General features: G+C 48.0%; 1 protein-coding gene across 6 annotated transcripts in view; it reads right to left on the bottom strand.

Annotated features, from left to right (window-relative positions):
• The window catches only part of GARRE1 (granule associated Rac and RHOG effector 1), a 1148859-nt gene that overhangs the window by 173169 nt on the left and 953046 nt on the right, over positions 1-22644 (bottom strand). For all 6 annotated transcript variants that reach the window (XM_069639445.1, XM_069639428.1, XM_069639448.1 and 3 more), the window contains one exon: positions 22148-22285. In XM_069639445.1, coding sequence (XP_069495546.1) covers positions 22148-22285 — 138 coding nt within the window. The remainder of the gene's footprint in view (positions 1-22147; positions 22286-22644) is intronic.

The raw sequence follows: 22644 nt of genomic DNA on the forward strand, positions 1-22644 counted from the left end.
CCACTTAGCATGTTTGATTGACAGCTAGGCTGATGAATGGGGGTTTTCTGCATAAAAGCAGGGATTTGGGGACTGGAACCACAGGACCTAAAGAATCCGAAGAGGGGAGAAGCTGAGCCATCTACAACGACACCACCGGTGGAGTCCTGCTGTACGAAACTCACCACTCTCCCGACGACAGACAAGATCTTCTTCCAGGAGAGTCTTCTTCCCTTTGAGCTGGTGGGACCAACAAGTTCACCTTTTTCGCCTTCCTGGATCGTCTCGTGGTTGAATCGCCTGTGCCAAGCACCCCGGCGGCCGCATAGCCACGCTTCACCACTACCGCGAATAAAAGGGTAGTACCTTTTAACCGGGAAACTCTGCGGCTGGTTTCTTCCCTGGCAGTGCAACGACCTCCAGCTTTCCTCCACATCAAGATCTTCTCTTCCCCTGGACGAAGCCCCGACTTGCACCCGCTTCCAGGAACAAATGCCCCTGCTGGAGCTTTCTCACCATTTCAGGTACTGTGTCCCGCCTGGTCTCCCTTGCAACAGACTGTCCAAGGTGTCCCGTAAATCCTTGACTCTCTATCCTGGGATGACCTCGGACCTGTTAACATTACCATTCTATCTTGATCCAACCTCTTTTTGACTTTCCTGCAAAGAGTTTTAGTGCATTTCCACTGTGTGATCTTGGGCACATTTCCGCCTTGCTCTCTCCAAGAGGGGGCCTAGCCTATTAACTTTTTGCTCTACAGTAGACCCTGCCTTTCTTGACTTTCTGTGGTTCTTTAAAAAGTGTTGGTATTGTGTGGTTTTTCCCATTTCTGCCTTTTCTCTCCCTTTTTAAATAATTATTGGAGTGCCATCTATGGTTACACGCTCACTGCTAAATAAGTGGTGTATTAACCTAGACTTGTCAAATAATTAATTAGGGAGGTGTATATATTTCTAGTGACTGTGTTTGAACTTGCTTGACATATTGGTGCCAGTGTATTTTTACAAGTGGGTTTTTAAATAAATAATTATATACTTTTATACCAATGCTGGTCAGTGTTTGCTTGTACTACTGTATTTCTAGCCCTATTGTGTATACTCTATATACTGCCTAACTCTTCTTGAGAGACGTCTGATTGCTCAGCCACAGCTACCAGGTAAATCTGGGTGGTGCAGACTGCTACCAATTGGGTTTACTGCTAGCACCTGTAGTCCTAAACTTTTTGCAGTGGTCCCTAAGGGAACTGCATAGGTTTCTGCCTAACACTGTGCGCGCTTAACGGGGAGGGCTGCAGGCTGGAGTTGAACCTCCATAGTCGTTTAACATTGCAAAATGGAGTCAGTGGCTTACAGAATTGAGTCTTGTTCACCTCTGGTTTTGTTATAAAGGATGTGCATGAGGGGATTGCATTCCCCTCATGCACATTTCCCGTACGAAAGGGTTCACAGTTCCTAAAGGTGTTCCCTCACAAGTGCTCTGGGGCCGAGGCCCTGCACCCAAAGCAGCCGCGGCTGAGCCTACCCAGGAAGCGTAGGAATATGGGAGAGGGGGTCCAAAATGCCCCCTCCTTCCACTCAGTATCTTGCTTGCTCTCATTTGAGACTTGCAGTGGCTGCCCTTTGCAGAGTTGCTTGCATCTTTGCCCTCCATAAGCCTCCCAGCTTGTGGCCCAAGAGTGATTTCTTTTTCAACAAAACTCTCTATAACTTTGTGCAAGTCTTCTGACTTACCTTCAAGAAGTGCCTCGGCTCCCCTAGACTTTGCTTAAGTGACATTAGCTGTAGTGGTTCCCTGAAGTCATACATTCTTTAGTTGTATAGCTGGGAAAGGGTTCATCTACATTGCATTGGGCGGGTTTGAAAAGTGCTTACCTGTTTGAGAAACTTGTTAACTATTGTTTCCTTCCCTAACATGTTCCTTTTTGCCACAACATCAGTATTACACTTAAAGGGTAATAAGTGATACATTAATGTCCAGTGTCCTAGATATTGAAGTCACCTGAGGATGTAGGGAATTCTGTGTGCCACCCCAAAAGGGTATCAGCTTACTTCAACTGAACTTAATGGGGGTATTTTGAAGTGTATTTTTAATGTTGCAATTGCTCCCTTTTTTTTTATTCAAACGCTGTTTATAGTTTAACAAACTTTTACAACTTACATTTTCATTTCATGTTCCACATTTCATTTTTACATGCGCTTTTTGTATATAAATGGAAAAAATAATAAAAAAAGAGAAAGATCTTGAACAACTAACATTTTTACATGTAGAATACCCTACATTTTCATAGAGTGTCTACATTTCATGGAGGTTACCTTGGATGACCACATAATCACAGCAAATTGATTTTACTTTTTGGCATCAACTTATTCACAAAACAATAGTCCGGTCATATCATGATTTGGACAGATGATAAACAGATATATGAGATGTTAAGTGAAGTGGTGCCTCTAATATAACTCGTTTGCTGTTTGTCTTTATATCACTTGCGTATAAACAACCCCACAATTGTTGAACCTAAAAAGACAAGTACCCGCCAAGTTAAAGAAGAACCTCAGATGACATTTTCGAAGGAAGCACAACTTGTTTCTTTTTTTGTGTGTTTTCTTTCCAATTCAATATTTAGGATAGAGAGGAATATGGTAAGCCGTAAAACGGCTTTACTGGAATTACCCCACATACATGCAAGCCAAAGCCATTCTCTCGAGGCAGCCGTGGCTCCCACTGATTCGATACCAAATATTTCTTTGCGTTGAATTTCAAGGAATACACAATCAGCAATCAAGTGCTTTAGAGACTCCTGCACGCATGGTTCTTTACAAAACCTCTAATCATCGCTAGGCATAAGTGCAGTATATGTTGCCCAGTTTTTTATTCTGTCTAAAGTAGACAGTTGATTTAATTTAAATCTCATGTATAGGTCCCTGGCTTTAGGGCATGCAATAGATAAGGCTTATGAGGTAAGCGACTTGAGGAGAATTTGGTCACTTCTTTATACGTTTTGAGATAGTCTTGCACCAATCATACGCAAATAAGCGAAGTTTGACATGAGCTTGCCGAAATTCTAGGTCATGCGGGGTCAGGGCTAGCTCACCCATTTTCCTATAAAAATTTCCAATCGATGGGGGATTTGCAGCATTTATCATTGGCCCCAAATTTTCATACAGGGAGTTTTTCGGGGAGAATAAACATTTTCCCAAGTTTGATAGTTGCTGCCAATTATAGCGGGCAGACAAAGACGTTAAGCCTAATTCCTGCCTTAACAACACATTAGGCAGGGAATTAGCCAAACGCAGCACTCCCTTCCATAGGTGTACTTGTAGTTGATCAAGGAATTGATCTATATCCGCCAAACACCTATCGAGTGTGTATAGTATAATTGACTCAACTTTGAGGGTGTAAAATTCAAAGAGATGAAGTAAGGAAAACCTACAATATTTATTAAATAGCATGCACATTTGGGTAATGAGAGTTTTGGCCTTTTCGTTTAGGACATTCTTCCACATTATGGTTGCATTGGAGTCAGATATTGTGCAACCCAGGTATCTGATTGTTGTTGCCCTGGGAATAAGGGTGCTTCCGATGGTCCACTTCCAGGAGCAAAAACATCGCTTGAGATTCTTGAATATGAATATAAAAGATTTTCCTGCATTAAATGATAGATTGTGAGAGGAACAATATTCGGCAAATAGAGACAACTTTATTTGCATTCCTGAAGGTGTACGATCAAAAATGACAAGATCATCAGCAAATGCAAGCCAATGAAATTTTAAGTGGCCTAATCTTGCGGGATAACTAATTTGTTGCGCCCAATATCATTAATGCCACATAAGTACAGATTGAACAGTGTGGCCGCCAATGGGGATGGGATTGGTGGTTGCAACTGCCTGGTTTACTCTGACATAATACCCAGTGTTTGCTTGTAATTTTGCTTTTAAAAAGATGATATGTGGTGGAATTCCCATCATGTGCATTTTCTGCCAGAGCATTCCCGCACCACGCAGTCGAAAGCGGCTGTCAAGTCTATGGAAGCCAAATACAAGGGCCCAGCGTCAGGAATCTTTGTTTTAGCAAGCAAGTGTGCCATTAGCGTTGCATTTAGCGTTGCATTTAGCGTTTTCCCCATCTGGGCCCGGAAGCCAATTTGAAAGCGCGAGAGGATATTATATTTTTTCAGGTGAGCATGCAGTTCCCGAAGTAGTAAAATTGCAAACACTTTGGCGGCAGCATCTATGAGAGCAATGGGCCGGTAGTTTGCTGGGTTGTCCCTTGGACCTTTTTTGTGGATTGGCCCAATTACTGAACCTAGCCAAGAGGCAGGAATGTCTAAGGTTGTTAAGACATTGTCAAATTGAGATTTCAGTAATTTGGCCCACAACCGGGGATTGCGTTTTAAAACGCATGGAGGAATGCCATCCGGGCCAGCTGCCTTGGAGTAGTTTAGGGCATTTATTGCACATTCAATGTCTTGTAGGGACCAGTTAGGTATCAGTAATTTAGGAATGGAGGGTTCTTTTACATTGATGTTATAAAACAACAAGGGTAGCGCACATTTATTTTAATAGAATTTAACCCATGAGGCAGTGGCTATCGTGGGGGCTTGATTGGTACTTAAGGTAGGTGAATCCGAACTTAAGATTGCCCAGGTTGTGCGCCGATCATTACGGCATAGGGAGCTTAATATCTTTTGATTGGCCATATTGTGAAGATTGCGTTTTATGTTCATGCACTTGTTACGATAGCCAGTGCAGATCTTTCTTTTCAGCCTTACGTACTCCTAAGGTGAATATGTTGTGATTTTAAGCTTACGTAATTCAGCATTTTTTAGACGCTTGGCGAGATCAATTCCAGGGCAGCCAGAATTTGCGAGTGTGTGATGTGAACTGTTATTGCCAGAATGGATAGAAGCCATTACGCTTGCTATCATTTCCAAGTATTTCCTTGGCTCTATTTTGCCTTGGGATTCATATTTAAAAGAGCCCTGTAACCCACCAAGCCAAGCATCAATGCGAGCGTTGATTTTGTCACATATTCTATTGTTCCATCTGATGGAAAGACCGGGGCGATCGCCTTCCAGGAATACTTGATTTGTATCTTGGTTCAGGTTAGGGATAGCGATGTCAATCAGCTGAATTACCAAATGATCCCCAAGCGTTGGATCTAGTGTCACAATGTTCTTACACCGCTCCTGGAGATTTGCCGAAATGGCAAAGTGATCAATGCACGATGCCAAGGAACCCCTTTTCCATGTAAACCCTGGACCCTGTGCATGGAATGGCAGGAAGGCTATGTCCCATGATGCTGTTTGTTCCACAGGCGGCCTCTGCTAGCCGATGGATGTGAGGCGTGGGACTCCAGAGAGTCAGCATTAAAATCTCCGCCCATTAATATTCGACATGCCGGATGCTGTATTAAAACTTCAAACAGTTTGTCGAGTGTAACAAAGGCAGTAGCAATTTTCACAAAAGCAGGATTATGATACGCAGATGCACACAGATAGTAATCCGAGGAAGCCTCAGGAAATGAAATTGAAACAGCTAAAAAAGATGTTGGTTCATGCACTATGTAGGATATAATGCACAAATTGGTATTAATGCCGATGGCTACACCACCGTACGGTCGGCCTCTTAGTCTGCGTTCCGCGGGTACTTGATAAACAGTGAAGCCTGGGAGTGTGATTTTGTGTGTCGCCATAGTTTCTTGGCATAACAGTATGTTCCAGTTAGCAGCATAACTCGAGTTGTTAAACCATTTGTGCACATTTTTAAACCCACATGAATTCCACGAGAGAACGCTCAGGTGGTTTGGTTTATTGGGTAGGCACATTATCCATGGCAGTGTTCAAAGTGGAAGCCAGGGATGTCAGCCAAGACCAATCCTTGTTGACGTTGGAAAGGGAAACCAACGGGCTATTACTTCCGTTTTAATAGCACCCTGCACGTTTTGAGTGTCAACTGGAGGTAAAGTTTGCGGGGGGGGAGGGCTAGTAGAGTTTCATTGAAAGTGATTGCCTCATCCAAGGATTAGAAAAATGCAGGATTAAGTCCAATTAATTGCAATTCACGCTTATGCTGCCACACTAAGTCAGTAATGATATTAGTTTGGACTTTACACACCATCTGATGGTTATGAATGTGGGGAAGAGTAATCCATTCAATATCGTCCGAATGCAAAGTACGTAATGCAGGAATTTGCCTAAATGCCTTCAACAATGCGGACCGATTCAGACGTTTATTGTCATAGATTACAGGATCAGACTCCCACCCTAAAATGGTTGAAGATGGTACTTCAATTTTGTCATTGGATGAGGTGGTAAGCAGATTTGGTCGTGAAGGTGCAACAGCCAATGGTTCTGCCAAGTGTGGCGATTGAGGCAGGTTTGGGTGCTTTCCGCGATTTGGGGAGAGGGGCTGTCCAAGATATGGATTTGACTGTGCCCGGCCTATTTGTTGGTCATTCAAGGGGGGATTTGAGGCTTGTGGAACTTTGCCCAGGTGTAGGGCTTCACAGCCGGTTTTCCCTACTTGAACGACTTTAATAGCCATTGGCTTGTTGAATGCGGAAAGATGGGTTTGCACGTGCTTGGAGTTTTATCGAAGGAGGACATCAGAGCACCCGAAGGGAGGGCTACAGTACCCTTTGCCTGCACCGCTGTATGCTTCCCTTTCTTACTTGGGCTTGCAGTGCCAAGACTCTCAGCTTCAGGGACCATCTGCAGAGCTTTTTTGCTCTCATTTGATAGTTCCTCAAGGGGGAAGCTTTGTTCGGACCCCACGCCTGTCTGATCTGCGTGTTCTAGATCCACAGATGTTCCAGTTGTGCTTTTTTTTTTGCATTTTAGTTTTTTTTTGTTTAGGTTTGATACCAGTGTTTTTGTGATTGCCTGAGGGGGTTTTCTGTCTGCCTTTCTTTTTAGTGCTCTAAAAAAAGAGAAAGTTGAGCAGTGCTGGCAGAGTACCCCCTTTTGGCATTAGCCTTACCTTCCGAGGAAGCAGTCGCATTCTGAGATCTGAAAAGAGGTTCGTGAGGGCCGACGGGCTGCCAGGATGAAATATTTCACCCACCTCCATGACTTCATCAGAATCAAGATAGTCCGACGTCACCTCTATGGGATTCTCCTGGATGAAGAATAACAGTTGTTCAATCTTTTCGGTGTTGTTGGTGACCTTTTGGCATAATTGGGCATGAGTAAATATCTGGAGAGGGGGAGCAACCAGAGGGGCAGCAACAGTTTGTGCAAAAGATTGTGCAAAGGAGTAAGCAGTTGTTGGAGCTCTACGCTGTAAAGCGGTCGGTACCTCCTGTTCAGTGTGATCAGTTTGTGAGGCTATGCTCACAGAGCCCACCGGTGCATCCTTCCCAGGGAGGTGTGCTATGCCCTCAGATCGTAAGGAGTCGGCAAAGATAAACCCTTCTAGTTCATTTATTTTGAATAGGATTTGATTCAAAGAGGACTTACAATCTCTTAGTTTGTAATGAGTGTAGTCGTGTCCTCTATCTAATACATTTAGAAGTCGTGACAATACCGGATAGGATGCCTCAAGAGTCTGGATGTCATCTGACAGATCCAATAGATCAAAGCCCAAAGAAGGGGCAGGAGCACTATGAGTGGGAGAAGAAGCAGCTCCTGAAGTCGGGACATTGAAATTGTTATTTGCAAAAGGAAATGCAGATGGGCTGGATTTGGGATGGGTAATAGTTAAAAAGTAATTTTTTATTGGCCGTCTGATTTGGAGACATTTTGGATATGCCAGGAGCCACACTTTCTTTACAGTGCAAATGCACATCCTCCCTTCTACCCCTGGGAATAGAGACCGGAGTGGAGGGTCCATCAGAGAGGTGTACACGTTTTTCTAAGGCAGCAAGAACTGCCAGAGTCAGAATAGAATTGTCAGAGGGAGAAGTATTTAGTGCATCGACAATAGACTCCCCTGATGGACAGGGCTCATCCATTCTCATGCTCAGAAAACTTTTACGGGAGGACGACGTGCAAGCCAAGCTCACTATAGGAGGGGGCGCAGTCAAGTTGGACAAAGCGGGCAATTATAACTCAGCCTGAGCGCGCGCGTAAGCAAAAGCTATTTCATGACAAAATATATTGTTTGCAGAAGGTGTCTTCAAATTAGGCACAAAACTAGGCTCACGTTGTGAACGCTCCATATTAGCAACTTTGACAATGGGAGATAAGAGAAGACTTGCGCATTTATTTGATTTTTTTGAGTGTGTGCTCTTTGCCACAGGGTTACGAGGTGGTCGACCACTACGTAGCGAGTAAACCATTTAGGACTAGGATCATGGATTCACCAGTACCCCTGGCCTTATGTGATTGCAGTAGTCGATATCCGGCGATACACTTCTTAGAGTGACTACCAGAAATGAACTATGAACTGATAGTGTATGGTCGAGAGGTATCACCTGTCAATACCTGTTATCACAGACCAGCCATTAGGAGTGATACACCACCCCCAACACTCCGGTGCCCAAATTTGTAATGTGTAGGTGGAAACAGGAGAACAACACAACATGCAGCAATCTCGTTTTTCCCAGATCAATGGTCTCAAACAGAGTCAGAGACTTCAAAGACACCCAATTGCCCTCAAGACAGGTGTAAGAATCCAATACTCAGCAGTGCATGCACTCCAATTGTACATGTGATAGCAAGCCCCCAAGGATTTCAGGGCCTAATACCCATAGTCACCCTGTGTGGGCGGCCCAAGCTACTCACGGTGTTCCAGATCACCAGGGTCCAAAGGCTCAACGCCCACAGTCACCCTGTGAGAAGCTAGTAGGTGCCTGGCAGGAGTTGTGCATTTGTAAGGGGTCAGGCTAGTAGAAAGCTTTAGGTGGCCTAGAGGTACAGAGTTTCAATAAACCAGAAGCCCTGCGCCCGGCCGCGCTCCGTGAACAGTAAACAGTACTTTTATGTACTTGTGGGTGCGCTGGCTTCTGGGAATATGTTTCGCCTAGAGGGGGCGTGGGCGCCCGGGGGGGCGGAGGCAGTGTGCGATGTCAAGGCCTTTGGATAAAGAGAGAGAAAGAAAAAAAAAGGAGGTTTCCGTAAACATTCACAAGGGGGTCCTCTGTGTATCGGCTAAGTGAGTCCAGCGAGCACAACGTGCACAAACAGTCACCTTCTTTACTTTCTGAGGATCAGGCAAGAGGGTGTAGCATCCAAAGAAGTCTTCAAGACGGATGTTCACTTGAGCAGCAATGTTAAGTTCCTAGCTCACAGCAGAATAAACAATAAATCCCCTGGAGCTTCTGCAGCGCGCCGCACCAGTAAACAGTACTTTTATGTACTTGTGGGTGCGCTGGCTTCTGGGAATATGTCTCGCTTAGAGGGGGCGTGAGTGCCCCCTCTAAGCGGAAGCAGCGTGCGATGTCAAGGCCTTCTTTGCTTTCTGAGGATCAGGCAAGCGGGTGTAACATCCAAAGACGTCCTCCAGACGGACGTTCACTTGAGCAGCAATGTTAAGTTCCCAGCTCACGGCTCCCAACAGAACAAACAATAAATCCCCTGGAGCTTCCGCAGCGCGCCGCACCAGTAAACAGTACTTTTATGTTGCTCCCTTCTAAAGAAGGCTTATTTTAAAACTGACTGTTAAATTAATAAATAGATATTTAATCAGGAAACTTTGAGTATAAGTGTTATTTGGATACTTGTCACTGTGAAACTATGTTGCAACCCTACAGCTCACACTGATCCATTTTGAGATAAGCCTGGCTGCTCAGTCACTCTACCAACTTGTGTAGTACAGACTTATACTAAAGGTTGGGTTACCTATTGCCAAGAGGACAAGGCTGGTGTAGTCTCCCACAGGGTTACTACATACTATCATGCCTAGCACATATTGCATTTTCTCAAACGGGAAAGTGAGACACGGCCCAACAAATAATGAAGATGGGGAAAAGGTACAGTTAGGAAGGTTCAGCACCTTCCTCCATATAAAACCATCCAACTTGACAAGATCGTAATCTTCCGCTAACAGTACAACCTCTAGAAAAAGATATGTTAACGAAAAAGTCAGTTGAAATGACTGAAAGGATTCTGAAGGATTTCAATTGGTTGCTATTTTTTGTGAATGAAAAGGACAATGAAGATTTCGGATGGGCTTACACAATACAAAATGTAATGTAATAACTACATCTGCAGATATGGATGGCAAAGAAGGAACACATTATTTACCCGTAACTCTTGTCTCCAGCATGGGTATCTTTCATGGATTCCCATGCTCATGAACATTCCCTGCCATCATGCTGGGAATCCATGTTAATATTAAAGCAGTTTAGCTTTAAAGATTAAAAAACTGCTTGTCACTTATATACCCTATTGCTGTCACTTTGGGTCATACTGCCCCAGCCAATGACATTAGTCCTCCTTAAATATACCCGTGGTGGCCATCTTCAGATTTTTACAACACGTTTACTTGTTGGGATTTCTTGTTGTTTTGCTCTTGTTAACGTTTGGCGACATGTTGTTATTGCACAAAGTACCTTACTGCACCGCGCAATGGGGTTCTTGTGTTAACTGGCCCTAGTCATCCTTAGGGATTTTCTGGTGAATCTAAAAGTGTGCCTTGGAACAGACTGGTGGAAGCAGAAGCTTTTCATTTGATTTGTACAACTTTACAGAGCCATACCAAGCTTACCTCATGACTGGCTAGTGTCTGTCATGGCCGTGCCACAAGGTCCTTTGACTGTTCCTTTCGACATTTTGTCCTTTGGCCTTCCCCCTTGTCTGCGTGAACCAGACTTCCTTATTTGGGCATGCAGTTGCCTGCAAATGCCACTTCTTTCGCAGGCTACTGCAGGTCACGCGTGTAGGTACAGAGGAAGTGGGTTGGGATAGCCGATCCCAATCCACACTCCTGGTGCCAGGATGTCTGGTGTGCACAAGAGGATGGAGACCCCAGTGGTCCCCGATTGGACACGGCTGGTGTGCATGAGTGGGGCAGATCTCATTAGCTGACAGGGTGCAAACACTCGCTGGACTTTTAGCTACGAGGAAGGGTTCTGAATGCGGATCAGCAGAACAGCAACAGGTCCGAATCGACCTGTAGCCTGAGCCAAGTATCAGGAAGAGCCGAGCACAACCAAGGACTATCGCGAGACCCGATGAAGAAGGTTGGCACCCTGAACCTGCTGTTGTTCCGGTAGAGCCCTGCTTTGTTGCTTGATCTCAGAAGACCTGTGGTGCAGGTGCTTCAAACATTTGGGGTGGTGGAACTAATCACTTTCGACGCCTCCTGATTGCCCTGCAAACAAGTTTGTTCAAAAGTGCCCATGGACCATCCAGTGGACTGTCCAGCTCAAACCTTGGCCACTGTGCAGGAGCACAGCCGTGTTATGTTCTGACTCAAAACTTTGGGGAATCCTAACTTGCACTTCAAAGCACCTTTTCTTTGGATTTTGTCGTCCTAGCTGCTTTGGGCTGCGAGAGAGAAGGCTGGACAGATTGCAAGAGTTGGGTGGCCCTGCGTCACTGTTCTACAGTGACGCCCGTTGAAGGAGGTTTTCCCACGTTCCTTCTTGTGCCCCGAGACCAGCTGCTTCGGCGTTTCCTTTGTTCATCACCCAAATCAAGAGTTACAGCTCCTGTTTCAAACTGGATCTGCATCTGCAGCACCTGTGCACTTTGAAACCGAACCAAGGGCAGGAAACCGAACCTATGACAACCCCTTCCAGACCTGCCAAGTTTGGACCAAAACTGAGCTAAGGGCGGTGAGTACTGAAACCACTTCCCAGTGGCCCCTAGTTCATCCGTAACGTTTTATGCACAGAGGATTCCTTGTGGTCCTCTCTTTGGCTTGGGTAGCCTGCGCTTCCTAAAGTCCTCCAAAAGTTGGGAATAACTTTGTTCATCGCAACAGATCCTCCCCATACTCTTAGAACCTGTTTTCAGACTTCTGCCCCTAACTTTGCCAGCTTCCTAAAAAGGTACTCTCTGACTTTTACGCACGACCGAGGGCTTTTACACACGCACCGAACATTAAGCAGAAGGCTCCATTCATCGTAGGGTTGGACTTATAAAGTTATGGTTTTACATTTCTGAAGTTTGTCTATGCTCTAAAAGGTATCTGCCATTTTCCCTTACAGGTATTGGTGGAGTTTCCAACTTTATCGCATTAACTCCAGAGATTGTTTATATTGTTATACCACCAGGGGGCGCAAAGCATGGCAGCCTGACCCAGCGTCTCCTCACTCAGGCCTGAATCATTCCGAAATAAAAGTTTTAACAGCAATTCTGCCCCTCATCTTTCTCCGTTCCTGTTCCTCACCTACTGGGGCTCCTCTGACGGCATTTCCAGCACAAATCGGGTCCGCTGTGTGTAGTTTCCAGAGAAAGCCTTGGGGCGGCCTCCTCCTGCTCCTCCATTGGGTCCGGCCCTTGCAGGATCCTTCCTGCCTCGTGGACGTCCAGATCAGCGGTCCTCCCCTCCTGCCGTGACTCACCCGGCGCCTGCTGCAGCTCCTGGGACCTCCCTTTGGCTCCTTCCCATACTGGATCCTGACAGGGACGGGACAGCTCTGTGTGCTTCCTCACTGCCTCCGATGCTCCGTCTTTGACACCCGGTGGCCTGGTGAATCTGCAGCCAGCCGTGGAGTCAGTGTCTGGTCCTATCTGCTGCAGTTTCTGGGGCCTCCATTCGTCTTTCACCCTTCTTGGTTCCGGCGGAGACAGGGAGGCTCTGCCTGCCCCCGCAGCTGCTCCAGAGCACTCTGCCTTTGCATCGGCTCTCAGAGCCCTGGCGGGATCGCGGCTGTCTGGGTGCCGCCATCTTGACATTAACCAACCTCCTAAATTCCTCTGTGATCAGGTGCGGGCTCAACCTTCCTCTTTCTCCGGCCCCAGTCCCGTTCCCTCAGAGCTGCCCCCGGTGTGCGGCTTTCTGTGTCCTGAGATAGCTACTGCAGTGCGGGGCACTGGCATCTTTGCTGCTCTGTTGCAGCCCTTGGAGTCCCCATTTGGTTTTCTTTCTCCTGTTTCCTGACATGGACGTGACTGGCCTGCGTGCTCTCACACCGGCACCTGAGCACTCCGGCTCCGCACTGGCTCTCTGAGTCCTGACAGGATCGCGGCGGCCCGGAGTCCCACCTTCCTCATTTTGCCCGCCTCCTCCACTCCTCCTCGCACAAGAGCGGTCCTAGCCTGCTTCTACGGTCCTTTGTTTTCTCGGCTCTGGATGCGGTCTGGATTTGTCCTCGCCCTCGCCTTGCTTCCTGCTTTGGGCTGCCTTGTCAACTGGGGCACTTACAGACCCTGTGGTTGTGTCTGCCTTGGGTACCTCCACTCTACCCTGGTGCCTCCTACAGCGACCCTGCCCGCCTGAGCTTGTTTACTTACATCCAGTCACTTGCAGTCCCTGTGGGGTTGTGTCTGCCTGGGGTACCTCCACTCTACCCTGGTGCCACCAACAGCGGCCTTGCTCGCCTGAACTCGATTGTTCCCACCCAGGTACGCCTTCTCCAGCCCGGCTCCTCCTGCATTTCACCTATAGCGGACCTGCCCACCTGAGCTCAAATACTTTCTTCCAGGCACTTACAGTCCCTGTGGGTTGTGGCTGCCTGGGGTACCTCCATTCCACGGCCTCCCTGCCTTTGACCATCGTGGCTGACTTGGACCCCGTACTTCAACCATCTTCCTATGCTGCTACAAGTCCTCCTGCTGGTGCCTCCTTTCCATCTTCTACGACAACTGGCTATCCTCCCCGCCCAGGGGTTGGCTGAGGTTATAGAGCATCGCTACACCAGCCATCTAACTTGACTCTCTGCACTTTCCACTGATACCGCCACTCTAACCCCGGACCCATTCCCTTCTATCCCCTTGTCCTAACGTGACTCCAGCTTCCTTGGTTCCCTCTACCAAACTATGTGATTCCCTCCATTGGCTCCTCCACACTGTGCCTGGTGCCACTGCTGATCCTCCTCAGATCCTTCTACCTCTCCGCATACCTTAGCTGCGTGATTTCCTTCCCCTGGTGCCTCCACACTGTTCCGGGTGCCACTGCTCTCCCCTTCTAATTGTGGATCCAGCTACCCACGCCTCCTGCACTTTTACCATTCAGGTGCAGCAGATACTATACCTGTACCTACTCTTGTTACTACCCTCTCCCCTACCACTCTTTGGTCGTACATTGCCCACTACATCCTCTTTCTGTAACTATTACACTGTTCTCTACCCCCTCCATTTCTAACTCCTACAACTTCCTCCCTACTCTACTCGTCCTTTCTCCGTGTCCCTTGGTATGCGATCTTCCATAACTCCTTTCCACCTCACTCCCCCCCCCCCTCCCACCTTCTCCTTTCCCTCCTACTCTCCTCTTTCCTCATAATGCCTAGTCCTCTCCACTATCCTCACCCACACTCCTCCAGTCACGCTCCTTCCCTCTCTCACCGCCCTAACCTTCTTTACCCCCCTACTGCCAGCCACTCTGCCCTCATGAACACTGCTCTCTGGAACGCCAGATCCATATTTAATAAAACCGCAGCTATTCTTGACTTATTTTTTCGTCTTAACCTTCATTTCCTCTGCCTAACTGAAACCTGGATTCCCCCTCATAACACCTCTGTCCCCGCCTCCTTAACAACCTCCTCTTCCTCTTTCATTCACACCACCCGCCCCTCTGGCTGTGGTGGAGACGTTGGTCTCCTCTGCCATCCCAAATACATATCCTCCTCTTCCTCTCCCTTCCTTTGAATTCCTCTACAAGTCCTTCTCCTCACCCCACCCTATTTCCTTCCTGATCATATATCGTCCCCCTGGCCCTCTCTTCCTTCTATGAAGATATTGATCATCTCCTCCCACTTATCTCTCCCTCCCCCTCTCCTCTATCAGTACTTGGCGACTTTAATATTCATCTTCCATCTCCCCCTCAGTCTTCTCCCCTCTTCTACATCCCTGACTCTTACCTCCTCTCCCACCTTCCTTCATCCCATGCTCACTCCTCTGGCTCCACTCTTGACCTCATCTTCAATTTTTCCTATCCCTCTTCCCCTGTCTTCTCTTGCCTTACTCTCATTCTCCCTTTCTCCTCTCTCGCTCTCCACTACTGCTAATCCGTTGTTGACCTTTGTGACTTCGACGCTACCCTCTTTTACGACACCTGCTCTTCTTCTCTTCCATCTCTCCAAGACCTTGCTTTATTCTCTGCAGACGATGCTCTATCTTCCTTTTCCTCCTCTATATCCACTGCCCTTTATCAACTTTACCCCCTTTCTTTCTTACGTCCTACCCGGAAGCCTTCCCAACCCTGACTTACTTCCCATCTCCGCTCTATGCGGCGCCTTCTCAGATGGTTAGAGAGACTCTGGCTCAAAACTCCCTCGCTTTCTAATCAAACCTCTTACTTCTCTTACCACGCACTATACAACTCTTGTCTTGCAGCGGCCAAATCCTCCTATTACTCTAACCTTCTCCAGTCTCAAGCCTCCCACCCTCGTTGGATTTTTCAAACTCTATCTCTTCTTCTTCTCCTCCTACTCTTGATCCCTCATCCAATTCCACACTTTCTCCTTCAGACTTTGCTAACTTCTCCTCCAAAATCCTCACCCTCCGGCAAAAAATGAACTCCTTCTCTGACTCCCCCTCTCCTCCTCCCCCTCTCCTCCCTCTTCCTCTATGTCCATATTCTCACCTGTTTCCCCTTCTGAAGTCTCCTCCCTTCTATCCAAAGCCCACCCCACGTCCGCCCCTTCTGACCCTCTCCCCTCCGTTCTTATCCCCAAGATCTACCCTCTTATTATCCCTTACCTTACCACTTTCTTCAACTCCTGCCTCTCATCAACCTTTCCCTCTGCTTTCAAACATGCAACGATTATTCCTATCCTAAAGAAACCCTCTGCCGATCCACTTCCCACTGCTAACTACAGACCTATCTCTCTTCTACATTTCCTTTCTAAGCTTCTTGAGAGCCTTGCCTACTCTCAACTCTCATCCTTTGTCACTACTTCCTCTCTCCCTTCCTCCCTCCCAATCTGGCTTCCGTCCCAAACATTCCACTGAAACTGTGCTCACCTCTATCCTTAACTCCGTCCGCTCTGCTCGACATGCCAAGCAATCCTCTATCCTTATTCTTCTTGATCTCTCCGCAGCTTTGGACACTGTCGATCATCCACTCCTCCTCCACACTCTTTCCTCCTTTGGGTTTAAAGGCCCTGTTCTAAAATGGCTATCCTCTTACCTCTCCTCCCGTTCCTTCGCTGTATCATGCGGAGGCCTGACCTCTCCTTCCTTCCCTCTTACTTACGGTGTTCCTCAAGGTTCTGTACTTGGTCCTTTCCTCTTCTCTCTTTACACCTCCCTCATTGCCCCTATTATCTCCTTGTTCGGCATCTCCCACCATTTCTATGCTGACGATACTCAACTCTTTCTCCTCCTTCTCAACTGACCTTCACCTCAAGCTCTCCTCCTGCCTCACTGCTATCAAGAACTGGATGTCCTCCCGCTTTCTCTCTCTTAACACAGATAAAACCGAAGTCCTTTTCTTCCCCTCTAATTCTCTTCCCTCTCCTTCCCCTTTCATTCACTTTCCTCCCTCCAATCTCCCCATCTCTCCCCAAGATCGTAATTTAGGCGTTCTGACTCCTCTCTCACCTTCTCGCAACACATTTCACTCACCTCTCGCATCTGCCGATACCACCTATACAATATTCGCAAAATCCGTCCCTCCCTCACATTCCACGCCACCAAACTCCTAATTTCCTCTCTCATCTTTTCCCACCTCTTCTACTGCTCCTCTCTATTCTTTGGACTTCCCACATCTCATCTTGCCCCTCTTAAATCCATATACCACTCTGCTGTTCGTACCCTTTGTCTCCTTACCTCCCATGACTCCATCTCTTCCTCGCTCTCTTACCTTGGCTGGCTACCTTTCCACTTACATGGATTCACATGCTCATGAATATTCCCCATCGTCAGGCTGGGAATCCTCGGTAAAGAAAAAATCAGTATCAGTTTCGTTTCTGATCTGTCTTTCTTAGTAGTAACCAATCACTGGTCTCTGGGTCATACTGTCCCCAGCCAATGACTGCCCTCTTCCTAAGCCCCGCCCCTGGCAGCCATCCTCAGATTTTTATGAATCCATGCCAGACCCATGCTGGAGAACAACAGTTACAGGAAAGTAACTTGTTCCTTCTCCAGCATGGGGTCAGGCATGGATTCACATGATCAAGAATATAAGAATACATAGCAGTACACACATGCACAACCACGGAAGGTGGCAAAGCTCAACATTAAGTATTACATAAAACTCAACATTAAGCATCTCTTACCTCCTCACCAGGCTCAACTTAAGCAAACAGGTTGCGCAGCACTGCCTGGCCGACTCTGGACTCCTCCTGGAATCACGGTCGACGCAGTAGAATCTCGTGAAGGTGTGCGTCGACCTCCACATAGCAGCCCTGCAGATGTCCAGCAGGGGCACACCAGACAAGAACGCCGTGGTAGCAGCAATCGCTCTGGTCGAATGGGCTCTCGGACGGCCGGGCAACGGTCGGTTTGCCAACTGATGACAGTGCATGATGCAGCCGGAGAGCCATCTGGAAACGGAAGCCTTCGAGAGCCTTCCCTTGGTTCACAGGTCCCAAGTTCACAAACAGCTGTGATGTCTTCCGAAAACTCTTGGTTCGGTCCACGTAGAACTTCTGCGCTCTAGCTACATCCAGCGAGTGCAAAGTCCTCTCGGCCCGTGACAAAGGCGACGGAAAAAAGACTGGTAACATCAAGGGCTCGTTGAGATGGAAGTCCGGCGGGCCCTTGGGCATGAAGGAGGGGTGCGTCCTCAGCATCCGAAGCCTGCACAGGCGCACCAGATAGATGCAAGAGGACATCATCCCGAGGAGGGACTTGATGGACCTCACTCTGGCCACGTCCGTGGCCAGCAGACGCTGTACCTTGCCCAAGATGGCCTGCGTTCTTTCCTCCGACAGCAAGGCCAACTGCACTACTGTATCGAGCTTGGCTCCCAGAAACAGCGTGACCTGCGACGGAACCAGGTGGGTGCAGAAGCCTGCCAAAAGACGGTGAACAAAGAAGGCGAACCTAGTTTTCTGCGCAAAGTAAAACACAAGAAGGATTTTAACAAAAAGAAATGGCGAAAAAACCCAACCGGAGCCAAAAGAAAGACGATTTGGTCAAGCGGGTTTATGTTCGAGGCTAATATAATAGCCAAGAACAGTACCACGTTTATCTAATATAATCGCAGTAGAAAAGTTAGGGTAGATACCACTGCCACCAGCCAAGTCTAAATGTTAAAAGAGCAAAACGATGCTCAGGGATGTACAGACAGAAAAGGGGTACAGATTAGCCCTTTCCAGTACTCCATATAAGATGGCAACTTTACCTTTCTCTGGGGGACAGTAGTCAGCCCCAGCGAAATGAAGTGAGAGGGAAGTCTAAAAGACAACCCAAGATCACACAATGAGTAACAACACATATGCCAAAACACATGTAAGAGTGGAAAAAGGATGTACACTCTTACCAGGTGGAAAAAATAAACTCAGTTGCTGCAGAACTCCCAAGGCCCGAGCCGTCTCCGTGTCGGTCTTGATGGCCTGCAGTGACTCATCCACTGTCTTTCCGAACAGATTGTTCCCGTCGAAGGGCATGTCCAAAACCTTGGCTTGCACGTCTTGATGGAAATCCGTTGCCTTGAGCCACCCCCGCTGTCGAAGGCAAACGCTGTTGCCCAACTAGCGGAAACCGCTGTCGGCAATGTCCGTGGCCACAGTTATGGCGTGTTCCGACGCCACCTCACCCTCCTGTAGGATCGCCAGGGCCTCTGCCCTCTTGTCGTCCGGGAAGAAGTCCAACAGATGGGCGATCTTGTACCACAACTCCCTGTCGTAGCGGGCCACAACCGCTAGGGCGTTGGCTGCCTTAATCGTCGTCGCCGCCGACGAGATGACTTTTTCCCATGGCATCTAGTTTCTTTCCCTTGCCGTCCGGTGGGGCAGTTGAAGCCGAAGCCCCCTCCGCTTTCTTCTTGCCTGCTGCCGAGACAACTGAATCCGGGGTCGGTTGTGCCCTAAGGCACAAAGGGGCGCCGTCAGGGACCCGGTACTTCTCGTACCGGTCCCTTTTGGCAGGCGTCGTGGACGGGTTCTTCAGGAGGGCAAGACCCTCGTCCCAGATGTCATCCAGCAAAGGCACCGCGAGGACTGTCTTCCTCTTGGCCTCGCGCCGTTGGTAGAGGAAGCCTTCCTTCTTTTCTTCGGGTCTGAGCTGAAAAAGCTTGGATGCCCTGGCAATCATGGCGTGGGAGGAGTCAATTTCATCGGGAGGAGATGCCCGACGAATCGGTGACGGGAGACCAGTCCCGTCGTCGCCGCCATCATCATCCGTCCCCGTCGTGGCCGTGTCTGTTCCTGTGTCATCCCTTGGGACCGGGGACAAAGGTTGAGAAGGCCGCGAGGGCTGAAGGGTAGCCGGATAAATTCTCCTCCTCTCGTTTGGAGGGCTTCCCGACGGACCCGGTTCACCTGAGTCGTCCGTCGGGGGTAGGGGCAGTCCCGTCCTTATCTCCGTGCATAAGGCTTGGATTGCCGTCAAAATGATCGCCAAGTAGTCTTGTGGCTCGGATTGTGACGGGCGTGCCGGGAGCACCGGTTGTTCTTCCTCCACGGGAACCTCGTCGTCGCCACGCTCGCTCTCGTCGTCCCCCTCGTCGGGATCCCTCCCATGGGACCAGGCCTCTTCCAAATTCTCGGTCTGTTCCTCCTCGGAGGTTGTGTCCATGTCCGTCACGGCTACCGCCCCCCCCTCTTTTTCCACAGGGGTTTTCACAGGGGTCTTCTCGATGGGCTTAAAAGAGGATTCCCTCCGCGGAGGCAGGGAAACTCTGGGCCCTGAGGTCGCCTCCACTGGGATAGCTTCCACAGGCTGGCTTCGCCAGTGCCGCAGCGACTCCCTCAATGGAGGCCTTGGCCGGGATCAAGGCCTTCACCACCTGGGCGCGCTTGAAGCCTTCACTTTAGGGGGAGGGTCACCACCTCGTTCCCCTTCGGCCTGATCCTTCGATATTGACCGGGGCCTCTCCCGAAGCTTAGCCGGGTTCTCAGATTTTTTCTTCCCGAGCCAGAGCGTTGGCTCACGTTTGATGGCGTCGGTGAAGGTGCGCCCTGTCTGACAGCCGAGGAGCCCGACCGTTCGGCGCTCCCGGTGCCCGCATACTCTCGGTGCTTTGCCTTCAGTTGGGCCCCCGTCGGCGGGGCGCCCTCACAGGACGTAAAAGACCGCTCGAACTACTTCTTCTCACCTGCTGGGCTCTTGCCTTCCAGCCAGTTGGAGAGACGGGTCCGACGATCCCCCATAGTCCAATCCGACATGTTCATGAAAAACACACAGTCCTTCTCCACGTGCGTTTTGTCCTTGTGGAGGCAGTAAAGGCATTTCGAATGCTCGTCCTCCTTGAACACATTGCCTAGGTTGCATCGAGGGCAGATCCTGAACAGTTTGCCGGGAGTCGAGCTTCCCTTCTCCTGGGCCATGTTCTTCTCGTCCGCGAGGTAGGCCTCAGAAACTTCTGGAATCCTCCAAGAAGCGTAACTTGACGAAAACTTCACCCTTGAGGGGCGTAGATAAATCCGAAACGGGTCCCTGTTGATCAGAAGTAGAAACGGTGGAGCTTGAGGCTCGATTAAACTGAAAGATGAGATAAATCTCTGAAAAAGCACAAAACGCAGTAAAAGCTCGAGAGCTATAGCACGAGGACTCCCAACACTTGAACGTGCGGTAAAAATCTGAGGATGGCTGCCAGGGGCGGGGCTTAGGGAGAGGGCAGTCATTGGCTGGGGGTAGTATGACACAGAGACCAGTGATTGGTTACTACTAAGAAAGACAGATCAGAAACGAAACTGATACTGATTTTTTCTTTACCGACGATTCCCAGCCTGACAGGGAATATTCATGAGTATGAGAATCCATGCCAGACCCCATGCTGGAGAAACATAGTTCCACTACTTCTTTTCGTACACTTCCACCAGTGGCTCAACCTAATTCTGAGATGGAAGGGCGCAGTCTCAGTAGAAACCCATCACTGGCAGCAGGGTCCAATGCTCTATCTGAATGATCAGCGCAGTGAGCTACACATTATAGTGCCCTACCTTTAACCTACTGAGCTACAAATGCAAATGTCCATGGCGGCCTGTCCCCAGGAGGACGGACAGACTTTTCTTCTTCGAAAGGCACAACTACTTGCGATACCTACTTCCTTTAACTAAGTAGGTCTCATAGGAAACAAAAATAGGTTGGTCCCTGGTGGCTGCATTGAAGGATACAAAGACTTGAGAAGTGTTGCAGAAGTGAATGAGCAAGCCTAAATAATTACAACTCGATGGCAATAGAGTTCTCCTCTTCGCAGACTTGAGTGAGGCATCTATAAGTACAGAAGAAACTGATGGAGTAAACAGCAACAGTGCAGGCTTCATTGTGGGACCCTGGTAACTTGAAAATGCAATGCCGTGACAGACAATACATGTTTGTTGATATGGAGGCATCTGAGGCTTGCTACATAAAATAGAGGTGATTTGGGAATGGGAGGTATGCAAGAGTGTGTTCCTGTTTGAAGTATAGGAACCGTGATTTTCTTGCTGCTCATCTTACTTTTGGGGCTGTTTGGGAATCAAAATGTTAGCTTTTCAAGCTTTATTTTGTGTGGGTTAGCAATAATGGGCGGGTGGGCGGGTGGGCGGGATGAATTGGGCCTGGGAATTTTGGACAGTATGACAGGAGCATTTTTTCTTTTTACTACTTTATACTGAGCTTATTCAACATTTGAGACAGTTTTCCTTTTCTCTTTGTTACCAACATTGTCTCTTTTCATTTGTACCCCCTCTCTCTGTTTCACCTCATCTTGTACCTGGTGTTTTCCTTTTTGTCATCAGCTTTATCTTTGTGTCTATTGTCTCCTCCCTTAATATTTTCTTCTATTCATCGCAACTGTGATTATGTGATTTAATTGGATTTGTTGTCTCTTTGTGGGCTTTTTAACCATGTGGGAGTTGATTTCTTTGTAATACGTCCCATTTATTTTCAAGGTATATTTGACAGTGTTTTTCACTTGCTGTTACCCATTAACAAAAATAAAGATTCCATTAAGGGTACTTGTGAATGTGACCTAAGAACACCTGCCGTCATAGAAATTACATTGGCAGTTAATGTATTTTGACTTACCTTCTCTGTTTGACCGCTGCAACAAGATCTGGCCCTGAGAACATAGAGAACAGGCTATCCCCGTTAGCGGACGATGTCTCATCACTTGAGCTGGCAGAATCCGCCTGCGTTCCTGACCAGCTATTGTTCATTACATCACTGAAAATAAAAAAGAGGATGTCATTCTCTTCGATGACCACCACTGAGCAACAATTATAATGACTATAGTTCAAGGATGATTCACAAAGTACATTCTAGGTAAGGGTATAACAAAACACTACCTGGAATGAACACTCCCTGTATTGCCTAGACTTTCTTATTTTCAGAAAGGTACGATGTTGCTAGCTTTGTATTAGGAGAATTTTGCTAAGCCTTAAAGAAACACTACCGCACAGCTCGGGTATAGAGTGTCTCCCATAGTTACCCGACTATCCATAGAGGCAAATGTGGAAAATCACTTAACACTTCACTCAGGAGGTTAGCAGGCGGGTTAAAAGGTCCAGTAATCGGAAATAGCA

Source organism: Ambystoma mexicanum, chromosome 1q, assembly GCF_040938575.1.
Source record: "Ambystoma mexicanum isolate Mex_15411 chromosome 1q, UKY_AmexF1_1, whole genome shotgun sequence".
In the NCBI taxonomy this organism is placed as follows: Eukaryota; Metazoa; Chordata; class Amphibia; order Caudata; family Ambystomatidae; genus Ambystoma; species Ambystoma mexicanum.